The following is a 16,953-nucleotide window of genomic DNA, read 5'->3' as shown; positions in this document are numbered from 1 at the left end:
CATAATTAGCACAGTCTGTTAGTGTGTGAGAAGGACAGAGCGTGAGACAGAGGAAACCCCACCAGATGTATTGGACAGGGCTCAGGAAAGACATTTGATATCCCAAACTAAAACGGTTCATGTACAAGCATGTGATGCCCCAGTGACTTGTGTGTCATGTACTTCATATTTTGGCTGTAGCACACAACACAGTGTGTTCCATTTAGCCTACATCTAAATTTAAAAGACACATCAACATAAAATAATTTATATTACTCCTCTAACGACTAAAATATGTGGATTTGAAGATTTACGGGGTCGATCTTAGTAGCTTGGGAGCCTTGGATCAGAGTTAAAACAGGTCTAGACATAAACAGGTTCCATTTTTAAACACACCCATGCACAGCTGCTCCTAAGGCCACAGACATGTTAAAGACAGTGTTCAAATCTGTTGGTGCATGCATGTACGTGTTTGAGGGCACAGCTTAAATCCTGGTTAGTGCATCTCAAAGAAAACCCACTAAAACAAAGTTTTCAAAGATAAGGCTACATCTTCTAATGCTATAACACATTAAAACGAGGGCTCATACAGTAACGATTTTACAACTAGAGTGTACTGGAGTGTTTAATGTGTGTCATGTGCTGGCTGTGACATTTGAGATGTGCTGAAAGTGAGTGGCAGCATGATGATGTAACAGGAAGAGCAAATCCATTGGGGGTGTGTGTGTAAAATGTGCAAGTGCTCAATTACACCACAAGAGGGAGACATCCTTCATGAATAAAGGTCAGTATCTCGTTTCTTCTAACCATGAGGACCGAAATCTGGCAAACCTACTGTATAAAAAAAGCTCCCCAAAAATGCAAAGTGACCTGATTCATTCTCTTTAACCAATAGCCACAGATACAAAATGGCATAAAACCCAGGATCATGAAATAGGATTACATGCATTAAAAAGAAATACAAAAAATAATTTGTGAAAACATTGTTTTTATGTTTTGTTTTTTCTTAACAGGGCTCAGTAAAAATCACTAACAAAAACTGAAATGTAATACAGAAATTAGAGTGCATTGGACAGCACATCAGGTTGGAGTCATAGATCATTTAATCCCACTGCTCACCAAACTGACATGTGGGACTTTGTGCAAGCATTGCAAACCTATAATCAAATCTGCCACCTAAAGAAGGCACCAACCTTTGACAAATAATCATATGACAAGTTTACTTGGTTTGACAATAAAACTATATATCATCTCTTTGATAAATATCTTGCCTTCACACTTTCATCTTTAAAAAAAAGAGAAATGAAAAATGGTACAAGAATTGTACCATAAGCCATATTCAGTGTCAGAAAGAATAAATAATGTGATTTCATTCAGAGGGTAGAAAAATAGAAATACTGACAGACAAAATAGAAAATCTAGAAGTGATAAAGATGGGCTGAGTAAACTATGCGCTGATATAAATATAGATTAGCTCACATTCTTTGAGAGACAAACACTTAATTTACAAATTGCAACATTACAAATATTGAAATGTAGGCAGCGTCTGTGTGCTGGAAACATTACAAAAGAAAATTTTCAGTCCACGAAAAAAAAAAATATATAAATCAAGCAAGGAAACAGTCCTTGTTTACACCTTTGTGTAAATATGAATTCAGAATAGCTATACTGAAATGATCATGACCAAGCAATCTCCCAACCACAAAAAAAACTCTAATGTTAATCTATGCAAACGTTGATCACGTACCCTTCATAGCACTCAATCATAGCAACACAGCCTCGCTCTTCATTTTACAGAAATCATCTAGAGCTCTCAGTTTAATTTCATTCAGCTTCACACGGATACTTCAACCTTTACATGATTCTAAGGCTTTTTAATGAAATGTCAATCTACAGTAGTTGAGCAGTGTAAGAAGAGATGAGTAAAGTAATGAACAAAGACTGAGTTAAGTAAATATTTGCCTGTGATTGCAACACTGGAATCTGTAGCTCTCCTCTGAGTCACCAAATGGAAACCTGATGCGCAGCCTCTGCAGAGGGAACAGTAGGGAATGTTAGGACCTTTAGAGTAAAGTGTGTATCGTGTTGATCAGGAAAGGGTTAAATAGAAATGTGGTATAGATCAAACCCTCATTGGCATGTGGCCTTAATTTACATTCTTCAATGATTTCAATGTCTGTTTTAAAAGGTTTTTGCCACTTTGGAGTGTAACATGCCCAGCTTCTCTACTCTGTAGGCAGTATGTGTGTGTGTGTGTGTCTTTGTCAGGCTGTCTACATGAGTCCACAGCACGGCTCCTTGTTGTTAGACTGTTCCTCCTCGGGGGCTCGGAGTTTGAGTAGAGGAGGATCTCCGCTGGCTGGGGTGAAGTACACCTGGCTTGAGGAGGTGTTGGGGGTCATTTGGAGGTCTGGCTGTGTCTCAGTGGTTGTCGCAGCAACAGAAGGCTCCTCCTCTACTGGAGGGGGTAGGGGAGGTGCGGGTGCTGGGTACTTATTGAGCTTGGCAGCTGCTCGCTGGCGTTTCAGGTCAGCCAAGGTCTGGTGCGACTTCTCCAGAGTCATATTGTCTGCCCCCCCGCCTTCTGCAGACTCAGACCCTAACTCGGCTTCAGATGCGGGGCTGAGCTGATAGGAGGCACTGCGCTCCATTATACTTCCACCACTCCACAGCTCTCCAGGTACAGAGGAGGCCAGAGAAACAGAGGTCTCTCCGTTACCTAGGCTTGGCATAATTTTCCTGTCGGCAGCCTCCAGCTCCTCTAAACGTGACCTGGCTCCACCACCACTGACCTAAGTTAAAGAACATGTTTAACTGAATATGTGACAACGGTAGTAGTAATAACAAAACACAATGCTGAGATCACTCACCATCTTGGCATGCTGGTCCAGCTCATTGTTCGTTTGTCTGTCCTCGTCGTCGTCCTGTGTCTCAGGCTGTCGACCGCGCTCTTGCCACACCATGGCTTCTTTGTGGTGCTCCCGCCGGTACAAACTGGAGCGCTCGTTCACACTGACACGCCGTACCAGCTTACTGTATAGACAAACGAGAGAGAGTGTACATTAAAGCACTTAACAACTCCAACTCTTTTTCACCACCTCGAGCCCTCTTCATTCTGCCTCTAATGCCCCCTCTCACCCTCTACTGCCGGTACTCGAGGCTCGTCTTTGCAGCGTGCCCTTCTGCCGGTCCTGGCTCTTCATGATGGCATCGTGTTTGTGCTTCAGGTCCATCAGTTTGGCTCTGACCTCTTCATCCATGCACACATCTGAAAGGGCAGCAGCAAGTTTAGACACCAGAAGGTATGAAAAGAAAGATGCCAATAAGAAAGCTTTAATTAAGAGCATTTAATTAGTTCCTCTTCTAATAGAAGCCCTTATTACCCTTGACACAGGGAATCAGTGTTACATCATTAAAGGTAAAAGGTACGGTCGTTTAAAATTATTTTGAGACCTCATTTCTCAGGACTAAAAATAGTTTTTGGTTTTACCCAGAGGTGTCTCCTCCAGGACAGACTTTGTGTTTAAACTGGCTCCATGGGCAACCAACAGTTCCACCATCTGGATCTATTGAATAAACACAAACAATATTGACCAGTCATTTAAGAAAAGTGGAATGTGTGTGTGTTTTTTGTTTGTCTGGAGCACTTACTTGTCCCCAGCAGGAGGCGGCGTGTAGCGGCGTCCAGCCATCAGCGTCCTTCACCTCCAACTGAGCCCTGTGGTCGACCAACAGTTCCGCCACAGACATGTAGCCGTTAGCGGCCGCTATATGGAGCTGGAAGAGATGTTCAACATTGTTTGGTAAAGTGCTGACCCAGGGAGGAAATGGTTTTTAATGTAGTATAGTTTCCAAACTTTCCAAACGCAGAGTTACAGATACTCCTGTCCTGACCTTGCAGAGCTTCATGAATTTCTTGAGTTATTCAAACAGGACTACAAGCAAGTCCAGGTGCCCCAGATTTAACTTTTCTCAAAGAAAAATGGAACTGTGTCCTCAAAATCCTCCTCTGTCTCACCAGTGTTGCTCCATTATTGTCCTGAGCGTTTAAGTCTGCTTCCCTCTGGACCAGAGCCTGAACATCAGCCAGCATGGCCGCCTCTTTAGCCCCGCGACATTGATCTATACGGTCCTGAGTTATCCCTACACAAACACACAGGGACAGAAGCAATGACACCAGTTAGCACACAGTGACATTTTCCCTTCATGCACATTTTTCCCCTCTGTGACCTCTTAAACATTGCTTTGAGCTCTGAGAGAAAGACTAAATTACTTTCAAAGAAATACTATTAAAAGAAACTACAAGAATTTCTGGGAATGTTTCTGTTCAGCAACAGGTTTGATTTGACTTCTGCTTACTGACCCTGTTCAGCCATAACCATCTCCAGCAGCTCGAGGGTGGCCTCATCCTCGCAGAGGTCATAGGGCATGTTGCCATCTGCATTGACAGCCAGTAGGTCAGCCCCACTAGAAGCACACACACACATGCAAAGATAACTCGATTAGTGTACTGCACAGTGACACACCCTGATGTACACAACCACTCAAGAATATTCACACACTTGCAAAGTGTTTTAGAGTCAAGCTGCAGCCGTATTTGCATTGTTTATGTAAAGCAGATACTCTCAGGCTCTCAGTATACTTTGGTCTAGATAATAATAGCCAAGGACAAAGCAACATTCATCCTAAAACAGTTGAGACAAAACTCCACAATATATCAGCTTCTTATTTCTACATTTTGATTTTGATTTACTGTTATGTATAAGTCTGTAGCAGAGAAGATTCATAAATGTGGGGCTGGATCAGAGAAAAATTAGGAAACTCACGACTGAATGAGGAGCTGCACCAGTCCAGTGTGTCCACAGGTGGCAGCAGCATGCAGCGGCGTCCACAGCTCACTGTCACAAGCGTTCACACAGGCACCAGCATCCAGCAGGCACTGCACTATCTCCACAAAGTCATCGATGCAGCACTGAGGGGGCAGATGTGGACATAAATATACACACAAAACAGAATACCAACACCAAACAGGCATAGGAATGGAAGAGAAATGGATAAATATATACAGGATTATTATGGAAACTAATACATGGGCTCATGTAATAGAAAACATTTGAATGCAGGGCCCAGCCCTCTGCTATGCAAACACCAGGTTTTCCAAGAGGAAGACCAGAGTCGACTGCTTTTATAAAGAGTTCTCTGTGCTCACAAGTACCTCTCTCATGAATTTATAGTAGCATGTGTATGTGTTAATCTATGACCCATAGAGCAAAACAGGAAGGGAGAGAAAAGTACCCATTTGAATTGTAAAGATGTGTATGTAGCATATGATGCTTAATCTTATGATGGTTTCTTCTGAATCTGACTAGAACTGTAAGCCTTCGCTCCTCATAACACTCGCCCTCAAACTAAAAACAGAGGGAATGAATCAGTGTGTTCATGTAAACTGACTTAAGATAAGTTACGGTTCGGACAAAATAAAAGACAAACAGTACTTAGAGAGCTGAGAGCTGTGACCGCACACAGCATAAACACACACGCTGCACAAAAGGTGACCTGCTTCATTAAGGGCAGTCACAAAGCGTTGGTGTTAAACGGGGTAGGTAACCTCATCCCTTCTGTTAGAAGGATGCGCTTGTCTAAGCTGCCGAACACGTGGAAGTGGGGGGTTACCTGTGTATGTTAACTGGGGATTGACTCCCTGTCACCGTATCACTAGTTTGGCCGGTCTTTGTCACCGCATTGTTGACTCCCACAACGAGGTGTGTGTGTGTGTGTGTACCTGATGTAGGGCTGTCAGTCCATCCTCGTTGACCAGATCTGGGCTGACGCCACTGTTTAGCAGCTCCCTCACTAGGAGAAGCACGCATAGCATTAAGATTGACCACCCATGGCAGAATTTTCACATAAACAATATGTGAATATGTGAACACTTGGCACATATCTATCGGCCCTAAATAGATATGGTAAATGACACCCATGTGCATGCGTACGTCTTAAAAGTGAAAAGACTTGCCGCTATTATTAGCCTTGATCCTGCACCTGACAATAACGGCATTGAAAACAAAATGCCTTGACCGCTACAATAAACTGTGACGTATCAAGATAAATTATGTATCAATCACCTTTGAATCAGGTGTTTTCCAGCCACCGGATGATAGAAACTTAGGTCTCAGGAAAGGCCAATGGCAAGTCAATACGACACAAAAGAAGCTAAATAAAGAGGTCATCGTATCCCCTGACTTTTAGAGCCTGACAAGATGAGTTGTGTGTGACTTTTCTGTGTGTGTGTGTTTCTACCAACCCTCTTCCAGGTCATTGCGTGCAGCTGCATCGAGCAGCTTGATGGCGTCGGGGAATTTAATTTTGGTGGTGCGCGGCTTCTTCTTATCTGCTTTGGCCCTCGACCCTCGTGCGGAGTCCTTCTCCATCTGCGCCCATGACTTCAGCTGCTGAGCCCGACGTTTCTGGGCATGCTTCAGCCGATCGGTGGCACTCAGACGCCCGACTGTGGCCATCTCAGCCAGCAGCTCGCCGTGATCTGCTGCCATGCCAGTTCAACACAAGGAACTGTCACGGGGGGGCTTCTGCTTCTTTCTCTATTCCAGTCCGTTTCGATTTTCTCTTAGTCCACAGGGATTTAAAAATTTACCATGCACCTCCCTTGTACCACTTCAAGGCCCTTGTAAGGCCAAAGCGGCCTACGTTAGGGCCTGTGGTAGAGCTCAAAGAGATGCAGCAATTTGTCTGTAAAAATATCTTTTCACGAAGAAGAAAAACAAGCAGCAATAATGTCCAAAGATGACGAAACAAAGCAACTTATGTTGTACAATCAGGTGGCAGATATCTCCATGATTTCAGAAGTAAGCAAAATGTAGAATACTTACAATGTCTCTTTCCCATTGTTCAGATGATAACTCTTATCATGCCATGGAAGAAAGGCGTGTCCAAAACATAATCATCCAAGCTGTGGATTGTAAGCAACTGTCAGTCCTCCCATCCATATCAACTGCGGGTAACTTGGCCAATGATCCAAAGAGAGACACAGAGAGAAAAGATGCTACAAAGGCAAAGTCAAACTACTCCCCAGTTGCAAGCTACTAATCCAAAGTGGTGGTGAATGTGTCCAAGACCTGGATCCAGCAGAGGGGTGAGTCTTTGAGAATCCATAGTGAAAATTTGGTGGCAGTGAACAACAAATCCACAAGGTAGGAGGAACTGGGAGGTTTAAGCGATGACAAGAAAAAGGGGCATATGCAGGATTCACACAAGGCCGACTTTAGTTAATGCAGAGAGGATTCAAATATCCCTTGATGGTGGAGACTGGAGACTATTCCAAAGTCAACTTGTTGTTGTTGTTGGTGCACTTTTTGGGCTTTGGTCTTCAGCAGAAGAACGCTGGATAGGAAGGTTTCAATAACTCGTCTGCAACTGTAGGCGTGGAGAGAGAGAGGAGAGTAAAAAAAGGAGGGAGAGAAAATGTGAGTGCTGTGTTACAGTATAATGTACGCACACTACTCTCTTAATCCTGTTATCTTTAACCCCTGAGCTCCTTCCCCCTACTCCCTCCGCTCCCACTCCTCTCCCGAAGGAAACCTGAGACGGTGGGACGCTTTTCATTAATGATTGACACACTCTGCAGCCCGACGCACACACTGTGCTGTCATTGCACACACAGGCCAAGGCTGAGACAGGGGCGATGTAGAAAAGCGGTTAAATAGTTGTATGTGACATGTTTCAGTGCAAGTACTAAGCCTGGCAACCTCGGTCAACGAGATCGGTCTCATTACCTTTCGTTAACTTCCCAGGTGAGTTACGTGGCTCACACACACATACGCTCAGCTCTTTCCAGGCTACTCATTTATTATTTAGGCCTAGGCCAGTGAGCGCTGAGAGGAAGGTCAACTAGAGGCACTCAGTGAGATAGAGAGAGTGACTGACAAGACAGTCGTCCTGGGCCACAGAGCTACTGCAGCAAGCAGCCAGCTACCAGAAAAAGGTGGGAGGTGGGTGGACCACTGCGCTCTATGAACGCAGGGCGATTCTTAATAACCAGGCTGCAGTTACAGGTTTCCTCTTTGGTCTTTATCTCAACGCAGGTGACAGCAACAGGTTCAAAGCTTTAGAATTGCTGTCAAAAATACATTTAATGAGTTTTCCTCCCGAGATTCTTTCTTAAAAAAACATTTTGAACGGACATTTATGCTTAATTTTTAGCTTGTAAATTTGACATGAATTTAAAAAAAAAAAAATAATAATTGTGTTAACTTGTTATGGAAAAGAGCTAATTAAATTATTAGTTTATTGATTCATCTACCAGCTTCTATTAACTAGGATCCAAGTTCAACAAGATGGAATAACTTCAATGTTTGTCAGATTGATAATTGGACCAGTGGCAATACAAACAAGGTAGCAAGTCAGTAAAATGCCACATAAACCATTTACAAGTTGTAAACTAATGACTTTACTATGATCAATCATTTATTAATGCTTTATAGATAAGATATATTGGATTGCCTGGTTGTGAAAAAAGACCCCTGGCTGGTGTTTACTTTATCTGTTTGGTAGTAATGTTGAGTTAATAAATGTTTTGTGATTAGATACACATAAATAAATGTTAATAGGTTGTTAATAAATTGGATTTTAGTCTAGTTACTCTGCAGGTTTTACCAGAAGGCGAGTTACCAATTACAGTGTTTAACTATCTATCAAGTGTCCCACTTCAGGAGGATCAACACCAGCAGCAACATCCTGCAACCCCCAAACACCTTCTTCTTTCTATAACTAATAGCCTAAAGGGGTTTTTAAAAGGTAGTACTATAACATATGACACTCTACACACTCTAGTTTGTAGATATATAAATATCTACCAGTCCATTTCCGTGACGTCTCCTGACCAACTAAAATCTAAGTAGTTCTTGCTTTCAGGATAGGAAGTCATTTGTCATTTGTTCCTTCCTTCTATTTTTAGGATACCTAACCTCTCACCCTTTGTCACAAGCGACAATGTAAGGATTTCCTCAGACTGAGGTAAGAGCTTAGCTCTCGACCATAGGCTGGCAGGGCTACTACACGGATCACTCATTCAAACAATGCACACACGAACATGGACTTGCAATGCACATGACCAAGAATGTTGGGTTCATTTATAATACAACTTTCCTTCACCCTGTCTTCTTCTTATGGGAAAGGATCCACAGCATCCAAAGTCCATTTTTATGTTAAAAGGTCAACATGAAAGAGTTAGCAACCTAACTTGCTTTTCTAACCAGTTAACCGATGAAAAAGGGAACATGTTTTGAGGTATTTTAAGGGGCTTTAAAAAGGAGAAAAGTTTAGAGGAATATGGAAAATTCCTGCAGGAACTTAACAGCTGCATTAGTGGGATAATGCCACTAATACAGCTGCAAGATAAGTGGAACAGAGATCTCAATCTTAAAACTCATTTCTAAAGAATTCATTCTTGTAAGGCTGATTTGATTCATGTTTTGTTATTGCTCACATTGGCCTTTATGTGTAAAGTAAAAATGTGTTTGAATAGATGTCAAATGCATCGGTGAAAATTGTCTTCCAAATAGGCTGAGACATAAACAACAAAAACACAGACTGGCCTCATCTGCATGTTATACTCCAGCAATGCAATCCATCTGTAGCTCTGCGCTTTTTGTTGACTTGTGCAAATCAGAAGCTTCAATAAATATTTATATTTCTGCTTCTTCATTGTGAGTCCATTAAAACGTCACAACTTTGCTGAAATAGGCTTTAAGAAACAAGCAGTGTTAAATGTTCATTCAGCTCCAATCTGATGACAGGAATCTTAAGCATGGACCTTTAGTTTGATTGCACTGACATAGTGTGCCTTGATTTGGATATGTGACATTGATTGATCATGAATTATTACCTTGCATTGTGCAGAAATGGAAAACTTTCAGTTTGAACTCCAGTGTACTATAAGCGCCAATCTTAGATCATGTTATCATGACAATAAAACCAGTTTGATACGTTTCCACCCTCACCCAGAACACTGAGCCTTACCTGACTGCATGACCTGACAGTGCTGAGCCTCTTACACACTGTAAACTTAGCTGCGAGTGCAGGGTCACAACGTGTTGCATCGACATGCAGGCACCCAGCTAATCCACGGCTCTCTGTGAAAGTTATTATATAGCTTTTAAGGAAGTTAACAGCAATGTTACTACTTCTGTGTCATGTTGGACTTAGTATTTCTTTAAAACAAGAAAATGAGGAGAAGCTTTGGTCGTTTTTATTTACATGTAAACTCATTACTAGCTCATGTTGACAGTCACAGGACATTTTAAAGGACAGCAACAACCAACACAGACCTTTTCAATCTGTCAAATATAGTCTAATCCCTCTCAATTTTCACTTGACTGACAAAGAACTCACCAAGAACTCAGCTTCTGGAAATGTGGCTTGAAACAGTAAAAAAAAGAGCAAATATAATATCAAAGAGAAAATAATTAACTAACATAACTATTAGAAAACCTGCTTCAATCAGACAGCCCTTTCTGAAGGAAACTGAAACAGCCAGCAGCAACTTCAAAGCCACCAGACTAGTCTCCTTTGACAAAAATTGTTATTTGACCAGAATATTTCCACATTTAATTCTGTGAATTGAGGATTTATATCGACCAAACCAGAGTTGGTGATTATTGGAACAGCAGAAAGACTAAGTTAAGCTATCCTTAGTTCAGTAATAGAGAGAAACTTGAATTCAGAAGGTGTCAGATTGTAACAATAGAATAGAGAATATTTTTGTTTATTCATCGCACTAAAGCTAGCAAAGTCGTTCAGTTCACAGAATCGATTAAGTAATAAATGTTCAAGCATAACCACATCCCAATATCAGGAAAATTTACAAAAACATAAACGACAATATTCTGATTGTGGATTGAAATAGATTCCTAATTCTTTTCTGGCTTTCCATTGGCTTATTCATGGACCACAATATACAGGCTGAATTATCAAGCTGAGGTAGATTCAACTTGTTGATATGTCAGTACAATAGACAATAGATGATTGATGGGTCCATAAAATCTGATGGGCCTTTGGTCAGGGAAGTAGCAATAGTAATAAGGTTTACTCATTACACAACATAAAGGGATAAAAGCTGACACATATACACATGCAAGGTCACACATAGATTTTCACACTCTTAATACATTTACATGCACAAACAAACACACACACACACACACACACACACACACACACAGATTATCTGTCTTGGCAAAGTGAGCCAGACAACTCAAATCTTGACCAAAGCCAATCAGAGCAGGGTGTCGGGGGAATGGAGCTGAGGCAGAAGCTCAGACAGTATGTTTAGTCTCGCCACCAAAACACGAAAAACACATCTTGTCCTACGAAGAGGTCCAGATAAACACACTCGTTTGTTGTTTGGCAGTCAGGTTCATTCCATCCTACAATCCAGGCTTAGTAATATTATCTGAAAGTCACTGGAAGTACACCAGCTCTGTCTTCACACACTGTACACGTCTGAAACGGGACAACAAGACTATGAACACTTCATTACTTCCACATAGTTTCAGATATGACTGCCCAACAAGTACACGATCTTAATATGTATCCAAGTTTCAAACATTTCTAAATCCTTTTAGTTGTGTGTATAAAGAAGAAACATTTCACAATCTAAGCGTACGTGAGAAATTGTGCAAGACGAGTGAGTCGCGTTGATGCTCCATGGTCAGGATATGTTAAAGCTGGACTGAGGAAGTTCCACAGCACAGACTCGTGTATGTCCTGTTATTAAATGACCATTAAAGATGACTAGTCAGCTACTCAAACACATTCATTATGTAAATATATTAAAATGGAAGTCGGGGTTGATGCGGTCACATGAAGGCATGCTGTGGGTTTGTACGAGTGCACTCCTCTACAAACTGATACTTAACACAAGAGTTTGCATGTGTTCTTATTTTAAATTTTACCCTCTCCTTACCATAGCCTTTCAGTCCAGTATATTCTTAAGAGCCTGAGAGTAGCTTCCTGGACGGTGTAGTTGACGGCCATCATTTGGACACCAACTAAACAAATTAAAAGCCAGAGTGTGCTGAATAACTTCAAGATCCTCGTAGCAGGCGGTTTCTGGTTTGGACCTGCAGCTCAGTCAGTCTCAGCCTGCTGTCTGGTACTAATCAGCCTACTGGACCTCACTCACCAGCAACGAACTAGTAGCAAGAGTGAAAAATGAAGTGGAGCGATGCACTGCATTTCTGAACACGTTTAGCATGACTGACAACACAAAGTCATTTTAAAATGAGTCAGCTAGTTTCACTGACCTACCACATATCTATGAGTGCAAATACAAAGATAACAGACTTTGAGTGAAATGGAAAAAAAAAAGAACATTCTTTTTTTTCTGCAATCTTACCTCATTCATCTTGTCAACACACCAAATGAGACCTCACAGCCTGCTGTAGGTGGATGTTTCTTCATGCTCTGTCCCTTTTAACATAAGCTCCAGCACAAATGGGGAATTTGTTGGTGGCTAAAACTGTGTAAGAGCCTTGTGATTCTCTGAGTCAGGCAGAGCCCAGACAGACAGACAGACGGGGGAAAGACGAGGTGAGATCACCAATATTGTCCGAACCTCGGCACGGCAGCACGGCACACGGAAAACACGGAAACATGACTAAACATTTTGTGCACTTGGAAAATTTGTCCCTGCATCAATCGGACATTTGTACACCTCTGACTTTTTCCCACCTAATGACCTAACAGGAAGGGCTGTCTACAACATAAACTTTCATTTAACAGATGGAATGAATAGACCACTATGAATATTTACACACACACACACCCACATCAAGTGGGTGGTACCTAAGCGTACGAGCTTGTGATTGAATTGGCAAGAACACAACAGATAAATCTGTCTATGCTGGAAACAGACAAACAAATGGCGTGTGCTTCATCATGAAACGACATCGCTCAGCTGTTGCGTTGTGTTTGATGTGACCCGCAGGACCTTCCCGTTCATTGAAACAAACTATGCTGAGTCAAATGCAACTGGATGATTCAGGAACGATCCCTTCTGCTATCTGAACCGGTGCCAAGTTACCTAAACCGCCTGTCTGATATCCATAAAAGGTTGTTGTTTTCTGTTGATGTGCGACTTTAAATGAATTCGAAAAGGAATTGAAGTTGTTGGTGAGATAAAATGAGGCGTTTAAAGATGACACCTTGGGGGGAAACTGCAACGGGCAGAACAAACTATTCATAAATCGAGGAAATAATCTTTAGCCCCGAGTGAGAATGTCCTGCAAAAGAGAGCAGGAGTGGGCACATTGCAGTAAGTCCTGTCATGTGTCATGGTTTGCTCCACATAATCACTCAGCAATCTCAGTAATGCCACTCTGAGTAGCGAGAGTAGGAGAGAGAGAGAGAACAGGAGGCCATGGGAAAAACAGAAAGAGTTTGTGTGATGGAGGGCAATTTAGAAATATCAACCAGATTCGGAGATTTATAGCCAAACGGGCAAAAGAGTCGACAGGATATGAAATGAGAGGGCGAGAGGATGTGGAGGAAAGAATGTGAAGGCGATAGAAGAGAACATGAGGAGGAGGAGGAAGGATGGGGAGGAGACAGAAAGACTAGCCTACTTTAACTCCTCTGACTGCTCCTAAGCAGGACGTAGGGTCATATCATGCAGGCAGAGAAAATTGGGATAGAGGATTATCAAATGGCGCCTACAGTTTGAGATGATGTACATGACATATACGCCTACAGAACCTTTTAGATTTAAACATACACCCATGACGGTTGAAGAAACGCCTCCGTGAGGAAAGAGAGAAAAACGAGGGGGAGTTCATCCCAAAGAGAAGGAATGTAACAGCGAGCCAAACTTCAGCAAATACAGCTAGACCTTTAAAGAGCTGCTTGAGTCATTACACATGTTTGAATTAGCTTATCGTGAAGAAAACAATGTATTAGTTTGACAGGAAAACTTTTTATGATTACCTTATGTCCTTGTCTTTCTATGGTATGTAATAAAGTGCTTGTTCAGCGTAGATAACCTGCTGTTTCCATGACGACAGATGCTAAAACTGGACCTAAATTCAGTCATTGTGACCCCCCCCCTCTCTCCTTTTTATGATTTTGATAGCACGTAACACTGTGTGTCTGCTGACACGGTGCATATCAAGGAGCCTACAAACTTATCTTGGCCTATATATTGTGAAACCTGCCAGTATTCCACTATACATGCACAAGAAAATGATTTCGAAGACGTACTTTGACCCCGCGCGTGGCGGCAGCACGTGTGAGTAAGAGCAGCAAGGCTGGCTCTGACAAGAAGAGGTGACCTGTGAGCTCATGTTAATAAGTCAATAATGTAAAGTAAACTAAAATATATCCTCCAGTCATCATCGGGGAAAACAGACACAAAGACAAAAAATATTTGTTTTACCTAGAAACAAACACAACTTGTTTTTTTCGCCATCAGTTAACACGCAAATAATTTACTTGTACAATTTATTGATCATATATGGCAAACTATTAATCTTCTGTCAAAGCATTACTGATGAACTGAATTAACTATTTCCACTCTATAGAAGCACAGGAACATGAGGAGCTGTACAATCTAATGCAATCCAATTTTTTTTTTTACTTTTTATTGAGTGTGTGGAAATGTAGGTGTTTGTTTTATTCATCTTTACAGTTTATATGAACCACATTACAACATGAATCAAGGCTATGACACTGAACCTATCTGACACTGAACTATGAGCTGCAGCATGTGGCATAAAAGTGTCACAATAAGTAGATTTATGTCAGCTTACAGCAGGATTTTAAACCTCATGTCCTATCTCTGAGCTGCAATATATTCAGCCTAAAGGTCAACCTAAGTGTTGACTACCGTTTCTTCCTTTAACAGCTCGGTGCGGTCGCTGTGACCGGCTTTGAAAACACAAGTGTTTGCTCCTGTCCCCACACCGTGAGCAGCAGATCAGCTAACCCACAGACAGGATCAACAGGTGGCTAAGTCTGACAGGTAGCGGTTCATTTAAGCTTACCTGGCTTCATTCATCCACCCGGGTGTGGATAAAGTTGATAGCAGGGAGTTTATCCTGTGATATTAATGATAAAATAACACTAAACACACGCAGAACAAAGAGAAAGTCGTCTACCTTTGACGGGGCTAACGTTACCTTAGCCTCAGGTTAGCTTTCTTTCGTCGCGGTTTAAGTGAATTAAACGTTACGTCGCTTTTTAACTCGGTGGAGTTAAGCCGAGCAAAGTTGTTTAACACCGACGTAAAGTGATTAAAACAAACAAATAAAATGAAAGAAATAACGTGGCGACATCTTACCTGTTGAGTTAACAGCTCGTAGTGGTCTGCGGCTTGGCTGTGAAACTGAATCAGCCGCTGTCCCCAGCTCCTGCCGCAGACAGCCCTCAGGGGAAATGCTTCACCATAACAACCGGACCTGCGCCCTCTCCTCCCACCGCCATGCAGGCGCCACCAGGGGGCGACAAAGCCTGCGGAGGGCGGTGCAGGTCTCCACTCAGTCAACCACAGCTGCACATAAGATGGAATGAAATATAACAATAAATGTCATGTAATGGTCAAACATAGAGAGATAAAAGCATATACAGGTGGATTTCTTCACTCTCCTTAAACAGATTAGTGGTCAGTTAACAATAAGAATAGGAAAATACATCTATAATTGGGAATAAAAAGAAGATGATATACTTTATTAATCCCTTAATTTTTTCCACTCTATTTTATTTTGACATGCATTATTATTATTTTGATATGCATTTTAACCCAGACACACACATGCAGTACAAGGTACAAGGGCTCATAGACATGCAAATGTGGAGAGAGATGGTGGAGTGATGGGCAGCCCCCCTGAGAAACACCCAGCGAGTGGTTGTGGGGGATCGGTGCCTTGCTCAAGGGCACCTCGGCAGTGGTGGTGGACTGGCACCTCTCCAGCTACCAGTCCACCTTCCATATTTTTGGTCCATGTGGGACTTGAACCGCCACCCTCCGGTTCCCAAGCCAAGTCCCTATGGACTGAGCTACTGCCACCCTCTATACTGAGGTCATTATGTGGGGATTCAAAAACATGTTGAGATATGTACATTTCATATTTCATTGGAAATAGTCCGACTCTAAGGGGATCATAATTACTGACTACGTCAACTTTTGTTTTGAAATTTCAGCCCCAGGTCCCATTAGATCCCATGGTCTAGGTGGTCTTATATAATCATTTACATTTAGAGGGAGGAAAAATAAGTAAAAATCAAAGACATGTCTGAAAATAATAATATATCCAGAAGGTTAACATTTTCCCCACCTAATCAGGCAATATGAATAAATGTAAATATATATATAAAAAATTCAATCTTGATACTGTTCTGATACTGAGGAGTTTGTACCACAGTGTTTGAGCTGAAACATTATTGTTGAAGTTGCCGGACCTTAGGGGTATTGGTTCAGAATAGGGAGTTCAAATATCACAAATATATAACAGAGCCAAACCATGGAGGGCTTTAAATGTAATAAAACTGAATTCTAAAATAAACAGAGAGCGAATGTAATCCAGCCAGACTGCAGAGACATGTTCTCTGTGTCTAGGATTTATGTATCACTGAATCAAGTCAAGATGAAAGAAAATTAAGATGGGGATAAGTTGTTCAACTATGTTTTGTTGGGGTTGACTCTGTCAAGACCAAACAAGACTCTATATGTGCTGACTGAAGTTGAGATATGGATAAAAAACAACAGACATTTGCACTTTGGTGCAAGTGTGGTGCTTATATATCATATATATTCAGTAAAATAATAAAAAACATGGAGATGGAGATAGATTGTGAAAATCTGATCCATAAAAAATTGTCAAATATAATAAATAAAAGTATATGAATATAATAAATGTCCTGCAAACTGACTTATATCCTAATTTTACAGGTAAGTACACATAAGGA

At 41.6% G+C, this 16,953-nt stretch overlaps 1 protein-coding gene across 3 annotated transcripts; it reads right to left on the bottom strand.

The window, feature by feature from the left end:
• Positions 1 to 949: 949 nt before the first annotated feature.
• ppp1r16a (protein phosphatase 1, regulatory subunit 16A) lies at positions 950 to 15,462 on the bottom strand. 3 transcript variants are annotated; one of them, XM_027274397.1, is made up of 12 exons: positions 15,329 to 15,462; positions 6,867 to 7,410; positions 6,284 to 6,738; positions 5,762 to 5,832; positions 4,806 to 4,951; positions 4,343 to 4,446; positions 3,998 to 4,122; positions 3,631 to 3,756; positions 3,470 to 3,545; positions 3,118 to 3,247; positions 2,850 to 3,012; positions 950 to 2,771 (listed from the first exon to the last, which is right to left on the bottom strand). In XM_027274397.1, exons 3-12 carry the CDS (start codon positions 6,528 to 6,530, stop codon positions 2,253 to 2,255), a joined length of 1,707 nt encoding a protein of 568 aa, XP_027130198.1. In that variant the 5' UTR covers positions 6,531 to 6,738; positions 6,867 to 7,410; positions 15,329 to 15,462; the 3' UTR covers positions 950 to 2,252. The 3 variants fall into 3 exon arrangements, with proteins under 3 accessions (XP_027130198.1, XP_010733469.1, XP_027130199.1); XM_010735167.3 differs by having other exon boundaries at positions 6,284 to 7,410; XM_027274398.1 differs by lacking the exon at positions 15,329 to 15,462 and adding an exon at positions 12,392 to 12,656 and having other exon boundaries at positions 6,284 to 7,410.
• Positions 15,463 to 16,953: the final 1,491 nt, after the last annotated feature.

Source organism: Larimichthys crocea, chromosome XXIII (assembly GCF_000972845.2).
Source record: "Larimichthys crocea isolate SSNF chromosome XXIII, L_crocea_2.0, whole genome shotgun sequence".
Classification (NCBI taxonomy): Eukaryota; Metazoa; Chordata; class Actinopteri; family Sciaenidae; genus Larimichthys; species Larimichthys crocea.
This window is presented reverse-complemented; position numbering and strand designations above follow the sequence as displayed.

Coding starts and splice junctions, on each gene's coding strand:
- ppp1r16a (XM_010735167.3), bottom strand. CDS start 6,530: ATGGCAGCAGATCACGGCGAGCTGCTGGCTGAGATGGCCACAGTCGGG. Junction 5,833..6,283: donor ACGCAATGACCTGGAAGAGG/GTTGGTAGAAAC, acceptor TGCTTCTCCTAG/TGAGGGAGCTGCTAAACAGT. Junction 4,952..5,761: donor GACTGACAGCCCTACATCAG/GTACACACACAC, acceptor CTGCCCCCTCAG/TGCTGCATCGATGACTTTGT.